We start from the raw sequence: 14,032 nt of genomic DNA on the forward strand, positions 1-14,032 counted from the left end.
TCTGCATCCCTCATTCTAAAAACTCTGCTTCATTATGTTGGCTTTTGTTGAAAGGAAGCAATCTTGGATGATGATGCCTTGAGAAAACGAAAGATTTCTCCTGGAGCAGTCTCATACAAATCACAATAGGTGGCCTATATGAACACGAATCCTATGGAGCCTCAATCAAGTAATAGACAAATACAAATGTAAAAGACTATATAGGTTAACTGATGTGCAAATATGCAGCACAGCCAATTTAAAGTTGAGCATTTCAAAGTCCCATTGCTTTCTGTGGCGAAGTTAAATGTATACTTAAAGATGGGGCAGATGAGCAACATGAAGATAAATCAAGGTAGTAGTGAACATTGTAACTTTGGAAAGTGTTCATATATCACATATTTCTAATATAATTCATGCATTTATCAGCAAATGTTAAAAGTAATATACCAGGGGCATCTTATTCCATACTAGGAGTGAATACGTAATGATATGTATTTTCCCCTAATGATAGGCATAGGAAAAAAATACTCCCAACATCCCAGTTTGAACAGAGAGCATTCTGTTCAAGTGACACAGCTTACTCATTTTCTCAGTTATTGAAAAATGTAAATGTTTCCCCCTTTTTCTAAGACCTCACTTGTGCGGAAAGAAGCTTTTTAAACATCTTAGTTTTGCTTCATTGTGTTGCGATGTTCTGGAGTCAAGGATGCATCTTGTTCTAGCAGGAAGTGGCAAGAATACAACCTGGGCAACTGATAGTGGTGGACTCATAAGGCAAAAGCTCACAAGAAACCTTACAAACGTTCTGATGGTATATATTGACGACTACATTTGCAGAGGAGGGTAAGTTAGTCTGTATATTTGCAAGTTTTTTTTCCTACCAGTTCACGGATATAAGGTATTAGACAAGCTGGCAGTTCCTGGCAGTCAGTTAATCAGGTATTTGGAGTCGACCACAAAGCAATTAGGTCCAACTTGCATATTCCAGGCCACAGCCTGCCATGAACATAAAAGTCTAATATTTGCACTGGTGCCCTTGAAGCAGGTACTGTTTGTATTCACTCCTTCTTAACCTTTTAACAAAAAAACCTAATCCTTTTTGCTAGAGTTCTCCCTAATGTGTCAGCATTCCATATGCTAATAGGATGTATTCCATGTACCTGCCACATGTACTTGCATAACATTTCATAGGTTCTAAACTACTTAAACAGGACCTCTTTTCTGTGATTCATTTTTGGTTTACGCCATAACTGCTTCACATTTGCAGCATAATTTGTGAGTGTGTAATGCAGCACCAATGTCAAAAAGAGATTATAAGTTTTCACACTAGGTTTTTTATTTTGTGCACGTGATACTATAATAAGAAGCCAGGTGTTCCGTCAGATGTAGGCAACATGATTCTAGAAGACATTTTTGTGAGCCCTCTTGGGTAACCTTGGATGAGCAAGATTGCTTTCATTTTATATTGCATTCATGAAAATCAATAGATTGCAGCAGTCTGATCATATATTTTTAATATAGCCTTCAGTATTGATCACTCGAAAGGATACAGTCGTTTACTTCTGCAGTCTAAAATCTACATCTCCAGAAATTAGTAATAGTTGTGTCAATGTGCATTGCTAGTTGTGCATGTCTTAAATGTTCTAAACAGTCCATTGCTGTTGTGAGCAAAACCAATGGAAAGAGCTGGAAGATCCTAAGGTATGGGCTCTAGTAATCGCAATATCTGCAGCAACAGTTGTGTACATACACTGTATAAATGCAGATACACAGCTTGTTTTTAGCTACATGGCAGAATTTAGGCATCCTCGAAGTGCCATTCATTTCAGTAGAGGCAGAACCATACACACAAAGGCCATGTGCTGATCAACTGCCTTTGTTAAAATGAGTGTTAATTCGTTTCATCCCTTTTAGTGAAGTACTTTGTATAGAGGGATCAGAAAATGCTTTAAAATCACATTTAATGGAGAGCTGGCCCAAGACATCTTGGCACCTGAGCTAAACCACAAAATGGTGCCCCCCTGCCTGCCAGAAAGAAGGGTGAGTGAAGATCTGTATCAGGAATAGAGATCTACACTGGGATCTGCTGTTGTGTGGATTCTGCCTGAGGCAGCCTCACCTTGCCGTACATGGGCAGTACCCTGTTTCATATGGGGGAGTCTGCCTCGTATGGCTTATATGTACTGCTTCTGATCACTTACACCTTTGTAGTTGAGCTTGTAACCAAAGGTTCATGCCTCAAAAATAAGACACTGGATGCAATGGTCTCTTTAGTGCGCGTTACGTATTTTAATTTGCTTGTTTTGAACATGCTGTGGTTCAATAACAAGCATTTTCCAGAACTAAACCATTCAAGTTACATTTCAGAAGAATTTTGAATATATGTGCTATTTGGAAGGGGGGAGGTAAGTAAGATTGTGCCACTTTATTAGGCAACTTTCAAAATCGGATTTCTACACTGCAACAGCCTTGGTATAAATGAAAGATTGTAGCAGTTAGGCACAGAGTAGGAAAATAGCTTCTTGCTGCAATCCATGGTACTTAAGGTAAGTAAGTTTCATCCAATTTTGACATCTTAAATGTGCTATTCCTGCTTTGTTTACATAAACCTGTCTCAAATGCCAAATGGAAGCAAAGCAACAAGACTGTATAACGTTTTTGTCATAGCGCAAGGACCATCAATACTTGAAAACCAGCAAATCTGGGGATTAGTTTCTCCCTCATGGGAAAGATAAAAAGGCAGAAATATTACCACTCTTCCCTTCTTTGGTCTAACATCTATTTTACTCAATCCCTGTAGCTGTTCAGATCAAGTTCTCTCAAATGCTAGAGACGATTAAATGCAGCCTTAGTGGTTCTGGTACTTGCTCCCTATATATTTGATAGGAAAATAATCTTCAGTTCTGTAGAGTTCTGGCAGGCTGTAAGTGTGCTGCGAAGCTGTGGCATGTTTCTGAAAAAGAAGAAAGACATTAGTTCTCCCTCAGCTGGTCGCCAAAGAATTAGATTTTAATTAAATTGCTCTTAACAGATTAAATCAAATTTAAATGTATATTGTACATAATACCTAAGTGGAAATGGTCTTCTGAGCATCAAAAATAAATTTGGGAATTCTGAATATTTCCAATTGCTGCAACAAACTAATGGTAAAAATTGTTTTAAAACACACACACACCCCAGCTCTAGTCCTGTTAGCAGCATGAGATCCAAACGAAAGTTGATAAAAGTCTAAGTTTGAGTTGCCTGCAGATTTTACTGGTCATGGGAAGAACCAATTTTGTGATGAATTACCTTTTGAACGTTTGTTAAATTACTGAAAATCAAGTAATCTTACGTTTGATTTGGTGCAGAAGAAGATGGCACCTATCCTGGTGACAAGTCCTTCAAGCACCTCAAATCTTGCTGCCTTTGCTTTGTATCAGCCCTACCTCTTAATCTGCGGGTGTATCGAGTTATGTTGTACCATTTGAAGCTTTTGTTTTGTAAATGTATCACACTCAATACATTTAAGCTCTCGGGTCTATGTTCCAATTCTGTGCTAGCATTTAAACAGTAAATTAACACTGAAATCTTTCTGTGAGTGAAAGACCTTTCTGGCTTTTAGGCAAGTAACTTGGGGGAAGTGATTGCTAGAGAACTGGCGGGTGCAAGTAGAGTTTGTATTAGCTTGGCAAACATGGGTTTTTCGGATTCTAATGCCCCCACCGGCAGACTTGGAAGCAGAATGAAATATTCCTCTTAATCCCCCCCCCAAAAAAAAACAGCCATACCCAAACTGGACCATGTGAGGCCTGGACTGACTGATGGCAGTCAATGCATCCTTATTTCAGTCTGGCCCTTTGGAATTAATAACTTTCTGAACTTGGCCTGTGGGGCATCTGCATCCTTGTCACAGTGCCAAGCTTCATCAGACCAGGTTAATATAACCTAATGTTTTCCCCCTAAAATGTGGCTAGTCGGATACTGAGCTCACAAGCAGGGCATGAAGGCAATAGCCTTCCCCTGTTGTCTGTCCCCAGCACTATCTGCCTATGAAGGAAAAGAAAAACAAGTTTCTGTTCTGTTCTATAATAACTCAAAACTCTTCAGCTTTCATTTACATATAAAACTGAAAGGATGGGTAAGTCTGTTTAGAAGGGGGCTGGTTCTGGATTGACAGGATGAGGGGGATTCCTAATTCTTGTGCACTGCTCAAATAGCAAATTTGAGTCTGAAATTGTGTTTTGCTGGACTTCCCAGTAATTAGATTCAGCATTGCAGCTTTCAGACTTTATGAAACTTCAGCCCAAGAAAGAAGCTTAACAAGATACTTGAGGACAAGAGAACTGAGGCACCAGGTAGTGAAATCTGCTATACTGCCAGCTGTCAGTGAAAGCCTATTAGGGAGGGTCTTCTATTCTTAATCTCCTCCTCCAGAAACTGGGCAGGGGGAAAGGAATGAATAGTCAACAAGGCCTTTGTATCTTTACTGTCTCCTCTTCAACTTTTAGTTACTGATGGCTTCCTCTACAAGAACCCTTAGCATTTCACCCCAATCACATATTTTTAAAATGCAATTCATTCTGAATTTCACTTCGCCATTCCCATCACCCTAGGTCGGTGGAGACTACCACAAATCCTAGACCTGTATAATAATAATAATAAAAAATCCATATTTTATTATCATGATGGGGGGGAAATTCCATTTAGCCATGCAGAAGCACTCTCCTAACAGCCAGAGGTCCATAATGATTACACATCTCAGTGGAATTTAAGGCATTTGATTCAGCTATAAAGTTGGAACAGGTTGATATCAAACTTGACTCTCCCACTGTAGTAAGGAAATCGTAGCTGTGGCAAGGTAGGTGACTGCTTGAATAACATTCCCAACCTTACAAGGGAAATGGATAATGGCCTCTTCTCCGGTGGTTCCAGAGTGGGACAGTTTTAACTTCTGGAGAAGTATCTCCATTGTAGCAAAGTGACACCAAGGACCTCACCTAAGTGCCCAGCCCAGCAGGTAGCTTTATTTCATTTGTGCATCAGAGAGTGAGACCCTTTCTGACAGAGACACTGGCTATGTTTGGTTGCACCTCCAAAGCCTGAGCGCGTTCCTGAATTCAGATGGCCGCCTTCTGGTATAGTTAGTTTCTCGTGCTTGGCAAGAAACCTTCAACGCGGCGCAGGAAGGCAAGGGGCTGGCACCAGAGCCAAAAAGGCTGGTGAGCACTGCAGTTCCTTTGCAGCTCTTTGCTGATCTCCAGCTTTTGCATCCGTGGCGAGGCAAAGGTGCTCCGTCACGGCAACCTGCCTTTCGCATTGCATGACTGCACTTCCCATCATTGCACAGAGCCTCCCTGAAATGCTGCAGAGGAGGTTTAACTGATAGTGGCACATCTCCGTCACACAGTTTGAGAGCCAACACCCCCACCCCTGGCTCATCAGCCTCAAAATGGCATCGCGCCACAGCACAGTGAAGGCTGTTGCACATCAGCACTGAAACCAGCATCTAGTGGCTTCCTCCTGACGTTTTCTCTTGGTGACTCAGAGTCAGCAAGTGCATGGGAGGATTGCTGGTATCGGCTTTTTCCCTTCCATGCAGCCCTCCTTTCCACCGAGGTGCCGGATCAAAAATGTGGAAAGAGCACCTCTGCAGTATTGAGGCTTAATTAAATGTGATAAAGGACGCCAGCGCACTTCCCCTTCCCCTCCGGAGGCCCAAGTTTGGAGTGTGACCAGTGTCTGCACCCAAAGGGGAGCAGCTCAGATCAGAAGAACATGGAAAGGACAGGGAGCCCTGTGTAGCTTCTGAAGTGAAGGAAATGGAGATGAGCAGCGGCTCCCAGGCTCCCTCCTCTTCAAAGCAAGCTGGCCATTCTCTCTGAAAAGCAGCAGTACTGCTGCTCAGGAGCTGAGCAATAGGTGGAATAAGTTTTTTTTCTTTGTAATGCTATTTTTGTGTTCAAACAATAAGATTGGGCACTAGCCGCCTTATTGCCTAAAGATCACATCGTTCTTTTCATTAAAGCATTAAGGTTACCAGTTGACCATAGTTTCATTCTGCTGGTCCAGCTTCCTTATCCTTCTAGCAAGTTGAAGGGAGTGGATGCATTTTGTTACCTATCCATCTTAAAGCAGCACTGGCCTACAGGTGACTCCTCCCTCTGTTGCTGGCATTTCATCAGCCAGTGCAGCCAATGGTCAGGGATGGATGATGGGAATTGTAGTCCAACATCTAGAGGGCTGCTTGTTCCCACCCTCATGTAAGGTAAGCCAACTGGTAGAATGAGTGCCAAAAGGCTTTTCTGGGCCCAGTACACTGTACATGGATTGCATTTTCTGCATTCACAAATGGTTTGCATATTATTTGCCATATGCAAATTTGCACCCGCTTTTGCGGGTGGAACTGGGCCACACAGAAGGAATTGCTTTGGTAGACACAATGTTGACAGGTGAATCCCCAAAATTTGATTTCCATACCAGAAAAGGTTCTCTTTGCCTAATTTGTGCTTGCCACACTGCTGCTAAAGGCTCAGGAGCCCTGCTTTCCACCCTAAAAAATGCAAAGAACAAGTAAAGAGAAAAAACAACAAACCATTTGGGCAACCTGGTAATACATTTTTTTTAAAATAACTGTATATGTGTGATATAGTATCCACAGACAAAAAAGGTGATGAGACACCAGAAATAAAAAACAAAGCCAGGTAAATTAGCACGCCCCCCCCCCCCGATTGCTACATTCCACTTGTGATACTGTACAGCAGAGCACAACTAAAAACCAGCTTGTCAACCTTGAGAAACAACAGTGAGCAAACACAGTTTCACATTGTAAACTTTCTGCCATGAACCAGCCACCAACTCTCATAACAGGAGGAGGCATACAATGGCTGCAATTCTAGCCCTGCTTAACTGGGAGGAAGCGCCACTAGCTTCAACAGGATTTACTTCTGAGTAGAACCGGTTAGGCCTACACTCTGTATCACAGGCATCTAATTTAAGTCCTTTTAACCAGACAGATGCTTCTTTGTACTAGGGAGTGTTTTTTTACCCTCCACCCATGAAGCTCCAAGACTTCAAGCAAACTTAATCTGACCTGGTTATTGTGTGTTTACTAAGATGCAGAAGTCCCACTTGTATTCAGCTGAGCTTATTCTCAGGTTGGTGTGCACAGGAGACTGATTCCTAAGAGGAGTCACCTTAGGCCAGTCACTGGTGTTGGGAGACCAAGGAAAGCAAAACACTCTGCTTTTTAGTTTTTACTATTCGCCCTTTACTGGTAAAATAGAGGAAAGAAAAGCACATCTGATCAACATATTTCCTAATAACTTGCTAAAAAAATAAAAGCTACCCCTACTTTTCCAGTGTCAAAGCCATAGGATTTTAAAAATGTTAGATTAAATTTTTTTGTTAGAATTATTAATATTATATGCCTTTCTTTATAGCATAACTTTAGAACTATAAGTTCTGCTTTGTAGTAATACTGAACCCTTTTGCCCCTTAGAGGAAAGCCAAGACCGCAATCCTGTACCCACTTATCTGGGAGTAAGTCCTGCTAAAGGGCAAAGGAAGATGAGGGGAAATAGTAGATCTTTAAACTGCAGAGGTTTCAAAGGGAAGAAAATGAGCCACAACCAGGAAATAAAAAATTGTACTTGATGGGGAAACAGCAGCTCTTTAATATCCCAGGCATTCCAACCACCTGATGTCCAAGCATCCATTAGCTAAAGACAATGAAAGGTGGGAGCAGCGAGCCTAACTCATCTCACACAAATCACTCAGAAGTTTGCCTGCACACTTTTCTTTAAATCTTCCCCTAAGCCTAGTGACTTCACCTTTTTAATAATAGCATGAAAGCTTGCAGTCCAGGCCCCCTGCTAGTCCAGCACATCATTGCCCTCTTGCCTGCCTCTCAGCAGCCACAGGGGCAGAATTCACACTTTTACCACCAGGAATTTGGGGAGGGGAGGGGGAGGGAGAGAGGTACTTCTGCCTGAGATGCCAATGTTGCTGATAGCCATCAGAGTCAATATTACACTATATGGGCCATTGTAAAAGCCATTCCTTGTATCTTTTTTATTACAGTGGTGCCTCGCAAGACGAAATTAATCCGTTCCGCGAGTCTCTTCATCTAGCGTTTTTTTCGTCTTGCGAAGCAAGCCCATTGACGGCTTAGCAGATTAGCGCTTTTAGCGGCTTAGCGGATCAGCTGATAAGTGGCTTAGCGGCTTAGAAAAAGGGGAGGAAAGGGGAAAAAACCCGCAGGAACTCGCAAGACATTTTTGTCTTGCGAAGCAAGCCCATAGGAAATTCGTTTTGCGAAGCACCTCCAAAACGGAAAACCCTTTCGTCTAGCAGGTTTTCCATCTTGCGAGGCATTCGTCTTGCAGGGCACCACTGTATTATTATTTCATAGAATTGTAGAGTTGGAAGGGACCCAATGGTCATCTAGTCCAACCCCCTGCAATGCAGGAATCTTAGCTAAAGCTTCTATGGCAGATTTATTTATAGAATAAATGAGATCTCTGGGTATAGGGCAGCATATAAATTGAATTATTATTATTAATAATATATCACCATCCCATAAATTACTATCCAAGTTTGTATAATCGAGGGTTACCTCTGCAATGCACTCTCTGTTGATACTGTTCAAGCAGTGGTGGGTTAATATATATTATCCACACATTCTGGAACTGTCAACTAAGAATCCACTGTCTTCCAAGCTTGCCTATAACCCATAAACACCAAACTGTTGAAATCTTTCATACCTTCTGCTATGAGACAATTTGCTTGGGACGTATCAATGAAATTGTTATCTACGGGCTAAGAAGTTCAGTCAGGAAGGGCATGAGAGTGGTATTCTTGAAGACCACTCCAAAGAGAGACGCTGAGTCTAAACTAGTATTTTTTCTAAAGATACTCTGATAGGAAAGTAGTTTGTCAAACAGTACCATGGGGCAATTCAGACAGATGGGATTTTTTAATGTTGGTGTGCCAGCCATGGTGTTGCCCAACTGTCTTAGGACCCCTAGACTTCTGGTGCCAGGCTAAATTAAGGCAGATAAAAGGATTATTTGCCCACAAATACTCATGTTCTCGAAGTGTGAAACATTTTCTAGGAGCCTATACACTACTTAATAGCTTTCACTTTCCATTTTGTTCATCTCTACTCCCAAACACTGCTTCTTGAGAAGCTAAGAACATGGAGAAACAAAGATAAAATACCTACGCTGTATTCAATCACAGTGAACTGGTGCTCACTTGATAAGACTAACAAGGGAACCGTATTTTCAAAGTTACATCCATACTGAGGTCCAAGCAGCTGGAAAGATTAGTTCCTATTTCTCCTGGGGTTCACAGTCTAATAGCTGCTCAACAGAAGCAAAGAATAAAACATACATGGGGCACCTTGGCAGAGGCAGGTCTGTTAACAGCACAAAGTGACAGCAAGCAGCACTAGGCCAATTGTTAAAAAAAGGTGAGAGGCCACATCACAGATGATCTGCACAAAATCAGCAGGTTTTGCTGTCTACATAACCACCATTCTAGGGTTAGACAAGATTATCTGCTTCACCATATAACACTCCTCATACTTCTGTTTTAAGACCAAAGCTCAATCAAGAAGAACAATTCCATACTTTCAATATCACAATCTGTGTTTGTGGGGCAAGTGGCTTTTTAAAACAAAAAACACACTAATACAAAAGGAATGCATACCCAACATCTATTTCTATGTTTAGAGGGTCAGACTCCTAGCACTTTTGCGTTGGATTTCCCCTGAGTCGACAGTAGTTTGTAAGAAACACCAAAGAAGTGGGGAGAGGGGAATTCTTACAGCATCTGTCTCTGTGTCTTCATTAGTCACTGGCTTCAAAAAGGGAAAATGTGTTAATATTGAGTTAATTTTCCTTTATCAGCTGGTTTGGAAGCCTGTTGTCAGAAAGTTGGGATATCAATATTTTAAATAAGTCCAAGGTAACCTTGGGATTCCCAACCCTACGTGGCAGGAGGGAGAAAGGTTGTTTTCTGCTGCTCCAGAGAAGCGGATACGGAGCAATGGCTCCAAACTACAAGAAAGAAGATTCCACCTAAACATTAGGAAGAACTTCCTGACAGTAAGAGCTGTTCGACAGTGGAATTTGCTGCCAAGGAGTGTGGTGGAGTCTCCTTCTTTGGAGGTCTTTAAGCAGAGGCTTGACAACCATATGTCAGGAGTGCTCTGATGGTGTTTCCTGCTTGGCAGGGGGTTGGACTCGATGGCCCTTGTGGTCTCTTCCAACTCTATGATTCTATGATTCTATTCTACATTTATAGGAAAGCATCAGCAGATAGGAGGTGCTTCATGTGACTTCTGCTCATGACTAATTCTCTACAAAGGTGTCTTCCTCCCACAGCTGTTTTCACAGACACACACACACACACACACACACACACACACACACACACCATTCCCTTCTCCCTTAAGCTAGGCCCAAAGATCAAAAAGTGTCGCTGGTTGTGAACTCAAGGGAGAGGAACTTGCAGAGAAAACATGGGCAGGCAGAGAGAAAGTTTCAATATTCTGGCCCCACATGATCTCAGAAAATGCAGGTCTGGAATCAAGCATCTGCCAAAGTAACATGTAGCTTGGTCCTTGACTAGGCATTGTTAAAATTCCTTCCTACGTTTCCAGATTCTGAAGGGCCTGTATAACCACTGCCCATGAACTGCATTCTACAAAGAACCTCAGTGTAGGTGGAGTCAGAGACTAATGGCACAAACAGCTTGGGAGTTGGCAACCTGCCAAGAAGAGGCCTTCTGAGTACTTAGCAAAGGGAAATGCAGATTTACTTCAGCACATATAAAAAGTAGTGGCACAGATAGGCAGAAAGTGGGTGCCATGGAAGAGAATTTTGGTGCCATGCTAAAGCCCAATGCACTGGACACAAAAGTTGTAACCTGAGCCCTTTCTGGGCATGCAAAATCAGGAGAAACTTGTGCTTGGAGGAGAAAAATCAACGGGTTATGAGCATCTCCATCACCCAGTAAATTTGGATATATAACCAACCACCCAACACTTTAATAGTATATAGCATTAAGGATCACAGTAAGGGTAGGCTAAACGAGTCATCCTGAATAAGCATAGCGTCTTTATGAGCAGTAAACAATGATATATTCTTTAAATTATATCAATGACCCTTTTCTACTTGGAATATGAGTTTAGAAGATATACAGTTTGGGATTTTAAGTTCCTAAGGGTCACACCCCCTGACTTCCTTATGAGGCTTGAATGGGGAATGGGGGAAGGAAATGGAAAAGAAAGGGTTTTCCCCCCTTAATAATAATAATAATAATAATAAATCCTCCTCCGCCCATAGCAGAGAAAAAAAGGGGGGCTTCATATGTGTATTGGAGGCAGAGAATGTGAAATAGTGGCATAGAGACTGGCTGCATGGGTAGGAGACAGGTGCCATGGAAAACACCAGCCACCGCCTGACTACACAGAACTGAGCTCATCTCCATAGCAATTAAGGAGCCTTCATTAAGACACTTCTCACATAGTTCTAGACTTTTGAGGGCTAGATGGTTACTCTGAAACCATAAAGGCACCAGATGCTAGAGTCTATACTTGAAATCACAAAACATATATATAATACACACAGCCCTAAACCTGAAATTGGGGATCAATGTGGCAGTCCTTATGACATTAGGGACCTCTGCTCAGCTCAAGATCCCTGGCTTCTCCTCTTTTCAGCCACAAACTTAGCTAAGCTTTCCTATATGAAGTTGCCAGAAGCGACATGTCTATAAATGAGGGCCTCTGCTTGTTTTCTATCTGCTGTTTGTGATCAACTTGACAGTCTGTATCTGCTGGCACTCTGGGCTTCATGCAAGGGCATTTTGCTCTAGTTTCTAACACAGACTGTGCAACGCTGCCTCAGAACACGACACACTTGCGCTGAAAGGAAGAAGAAAAGAAAACGCTGAGGTCCAAATCAAAAAGCGCTTTAACATGCTTCATCTGCTGCATGGTCCCCCAAGTGGAGGGCTATTCTTATACCCACTGCTGCGACTGTGGTATCCACAATGGCAGACAGCTGCAGAGCTGCAGTTTCCCAGCTGATGCCAGAGGTAGTCAATTAATGAAAAGTCTCAATTAACAGCACCAGGAGGCAGACCACTATTCTCCACATTTACACACAGAGGGGAAACTAAGTTCAGGGAGGCTACAATCCCCGCTCCAGTTATAGATAAGACATGAATGCATGACCCAGAATCTGGAGTCAAATGCAGGAAAAATGCTAACTTCAAATGAAAAACAAGCCAACCATGCGCTACACCACTATGAAAAGGAGCCACTTGTGCAAACAAACTCTGCTACTTGAACCCAAAAGGGAGGGGGGTAATACAAAAAGGTCAGTGTGTGGCCTCAAAACCATCCTGATTTCCAAGAAAGGCAGAAAACTCGCACCCTGAAATAATGGAGAACTGTTTGTCAAGTAAAGGGTTAAACAGCTGCAACCCACACCCCAGGGGTCCATATAACTTTTTTGGGGTAGCAGGGAAGGTAATATTGGTGCACAGATCCTGGGGAGAAAAAAAAGCCTATTCAACATGGCAATAGCATAGCCAGCTAAGAGGGAATAAAAATAGTCTTGTGTATGACTATGTGAAAACTCTCTCTCTCTCTCTCTCTCTCTCACCATAGAACTGGCACTGCAGCATGGATGGGGGATGGGCAGCCAGAAAGAGAAGCTGCAGTAATCATGGCGACTCCTGCAGGCTGAGCTCTGCTAGGTAAACTACAGTGAAGCACTGTGTAATAGCAACCGCTGGCCACAGCAACTGCAAAGAGAAATAGCTGGAATTTTCCCGGCAGGCCAGGAAAGCTTCGCTCCTACTGGCCAGGAGAGAACACACACAAACACACAAAATGCGCACACCTTTCTTGTCGAATTAGAGGCAACAGGAGCCTCGGTGTTCTGCAGGTTAAGGGCAATTGCACGAGGGCAAAGAAGTAAAGGCGGTTTAACACTCAACCGGAGCAGAATGCGCAGCAAAGCTGCCGTTGCGGCAACGGGATCGTTGGATATTCAACTGCTTCTGTTAGCAGGAATGTTCATCTACCAACAACCATTCTGAAATAGCCTATTAGCGCCCGATTATTTGAAATGAGCTACTTAAGAGCGACTAGGGCAAAAGCTTAGATTGCAGTGCAGTAAGGAATGGCCTGTAATCCATGCAGGAAAATGTAATTATACCCACGTGTGAACGTACTGACTCAAGTTTTTAGACTTTAATAGTTTGCTAAAAACGACTGTAGTTTGTTCTGATCAATCTATGTTGTTGTTGTTGTTGTTTCCATTTATATTCTGTCCTTTATCAAAAGATCTCAGGGCGGTGTACAACGTTAAAAACATACAAGTTGTGCCATTTGTTTGGTTCACAGGAAATGCATAATGATAACAATCAGCGGGTAAAGAAAACGTAAAGGATGCGTCCAAACCAAAGGTTGTGGGAGGAAGTCTTTTCCCTTCCCCTTAAATCTGATCTTCCTTTGATCTTAATGTATCCCAAAGCCTTCTTTTCCACCCTCTTTAAGCCTGAGCGAATGGAATTTTGACATCAACTTTGGTCCAGGAGGCAGATCCTTTTAGGGATCTGGTCCATGGAGCCAAGAAGGTTCCTTCTCTACATGATCCCACCTATTCACCTTGGCTAGGGAGAGCCATTCAAGATGAGCCTGCCTCCTTGATCCATCTGGGGGAAAGCTGGTAGAAGCTTCCACATGCTTCAAGAAAACGGGTGGATAAATAGCACAGAAATATAAATTCTACACTTTTCTAACCCATACCGAGGTTGAGGTAACAGATACTTAACCTAAAGAAGGAGTCTGATTACTAAATACAGTTGTACCCTGGCTCCCAAACGCCTTGGTACTCAGACGTTTTGGCTCCCGAAAGCCACAAACCTGGAAGTGAGTGTTCCGGTTTGCGAACGTTCTTTGGAACCCAAACATCTGACAGGGCTTCCAATTGGCTGCAGGAGCTTCCTGCAGCCAATCAGAAGCCACGCTTTGTTTTCCAAACGTTTT

General features: G+C 42.5%; 1 protein-coding gene across 1 annotated transcript in view; it reads right to left on the minus strand.

Moving 5' to 3' along the window:
* Positions 1-1,300: 1,300 nt before the first annotated feature.
* BCAS4 (breast carcinoma amplified sequence 4) overlaps positions 1,301-14,032 on the minus strand; it is a 50,094-nt gene continuing 37,362 nt past the window's right edge. Inside the window, exon 6 of the mRNA XM_081868136.1 lies at positions 1,301-2,935. Coding sequence (XP_081724262.1) covers positions 2,854-2,935 — 82 coding nt within the window. The 3' untranslated portion in view covers positions 1,301-2,853. The remainder of the gene's footprint in view (positions 2,936-14,032) is intronic.

This window comes from Podarcis erhardii (genome assembly GCF_964252035.2).
Source record: "Podarcis erhardii genome assembly, chromosome: 6".
Taxonomy (NCBI): Eukaryota; Metazoa; Chordata; class Lepidosauria; order Squamata; family Lacertidae; genus Podarcis; species Podarcis erhardii.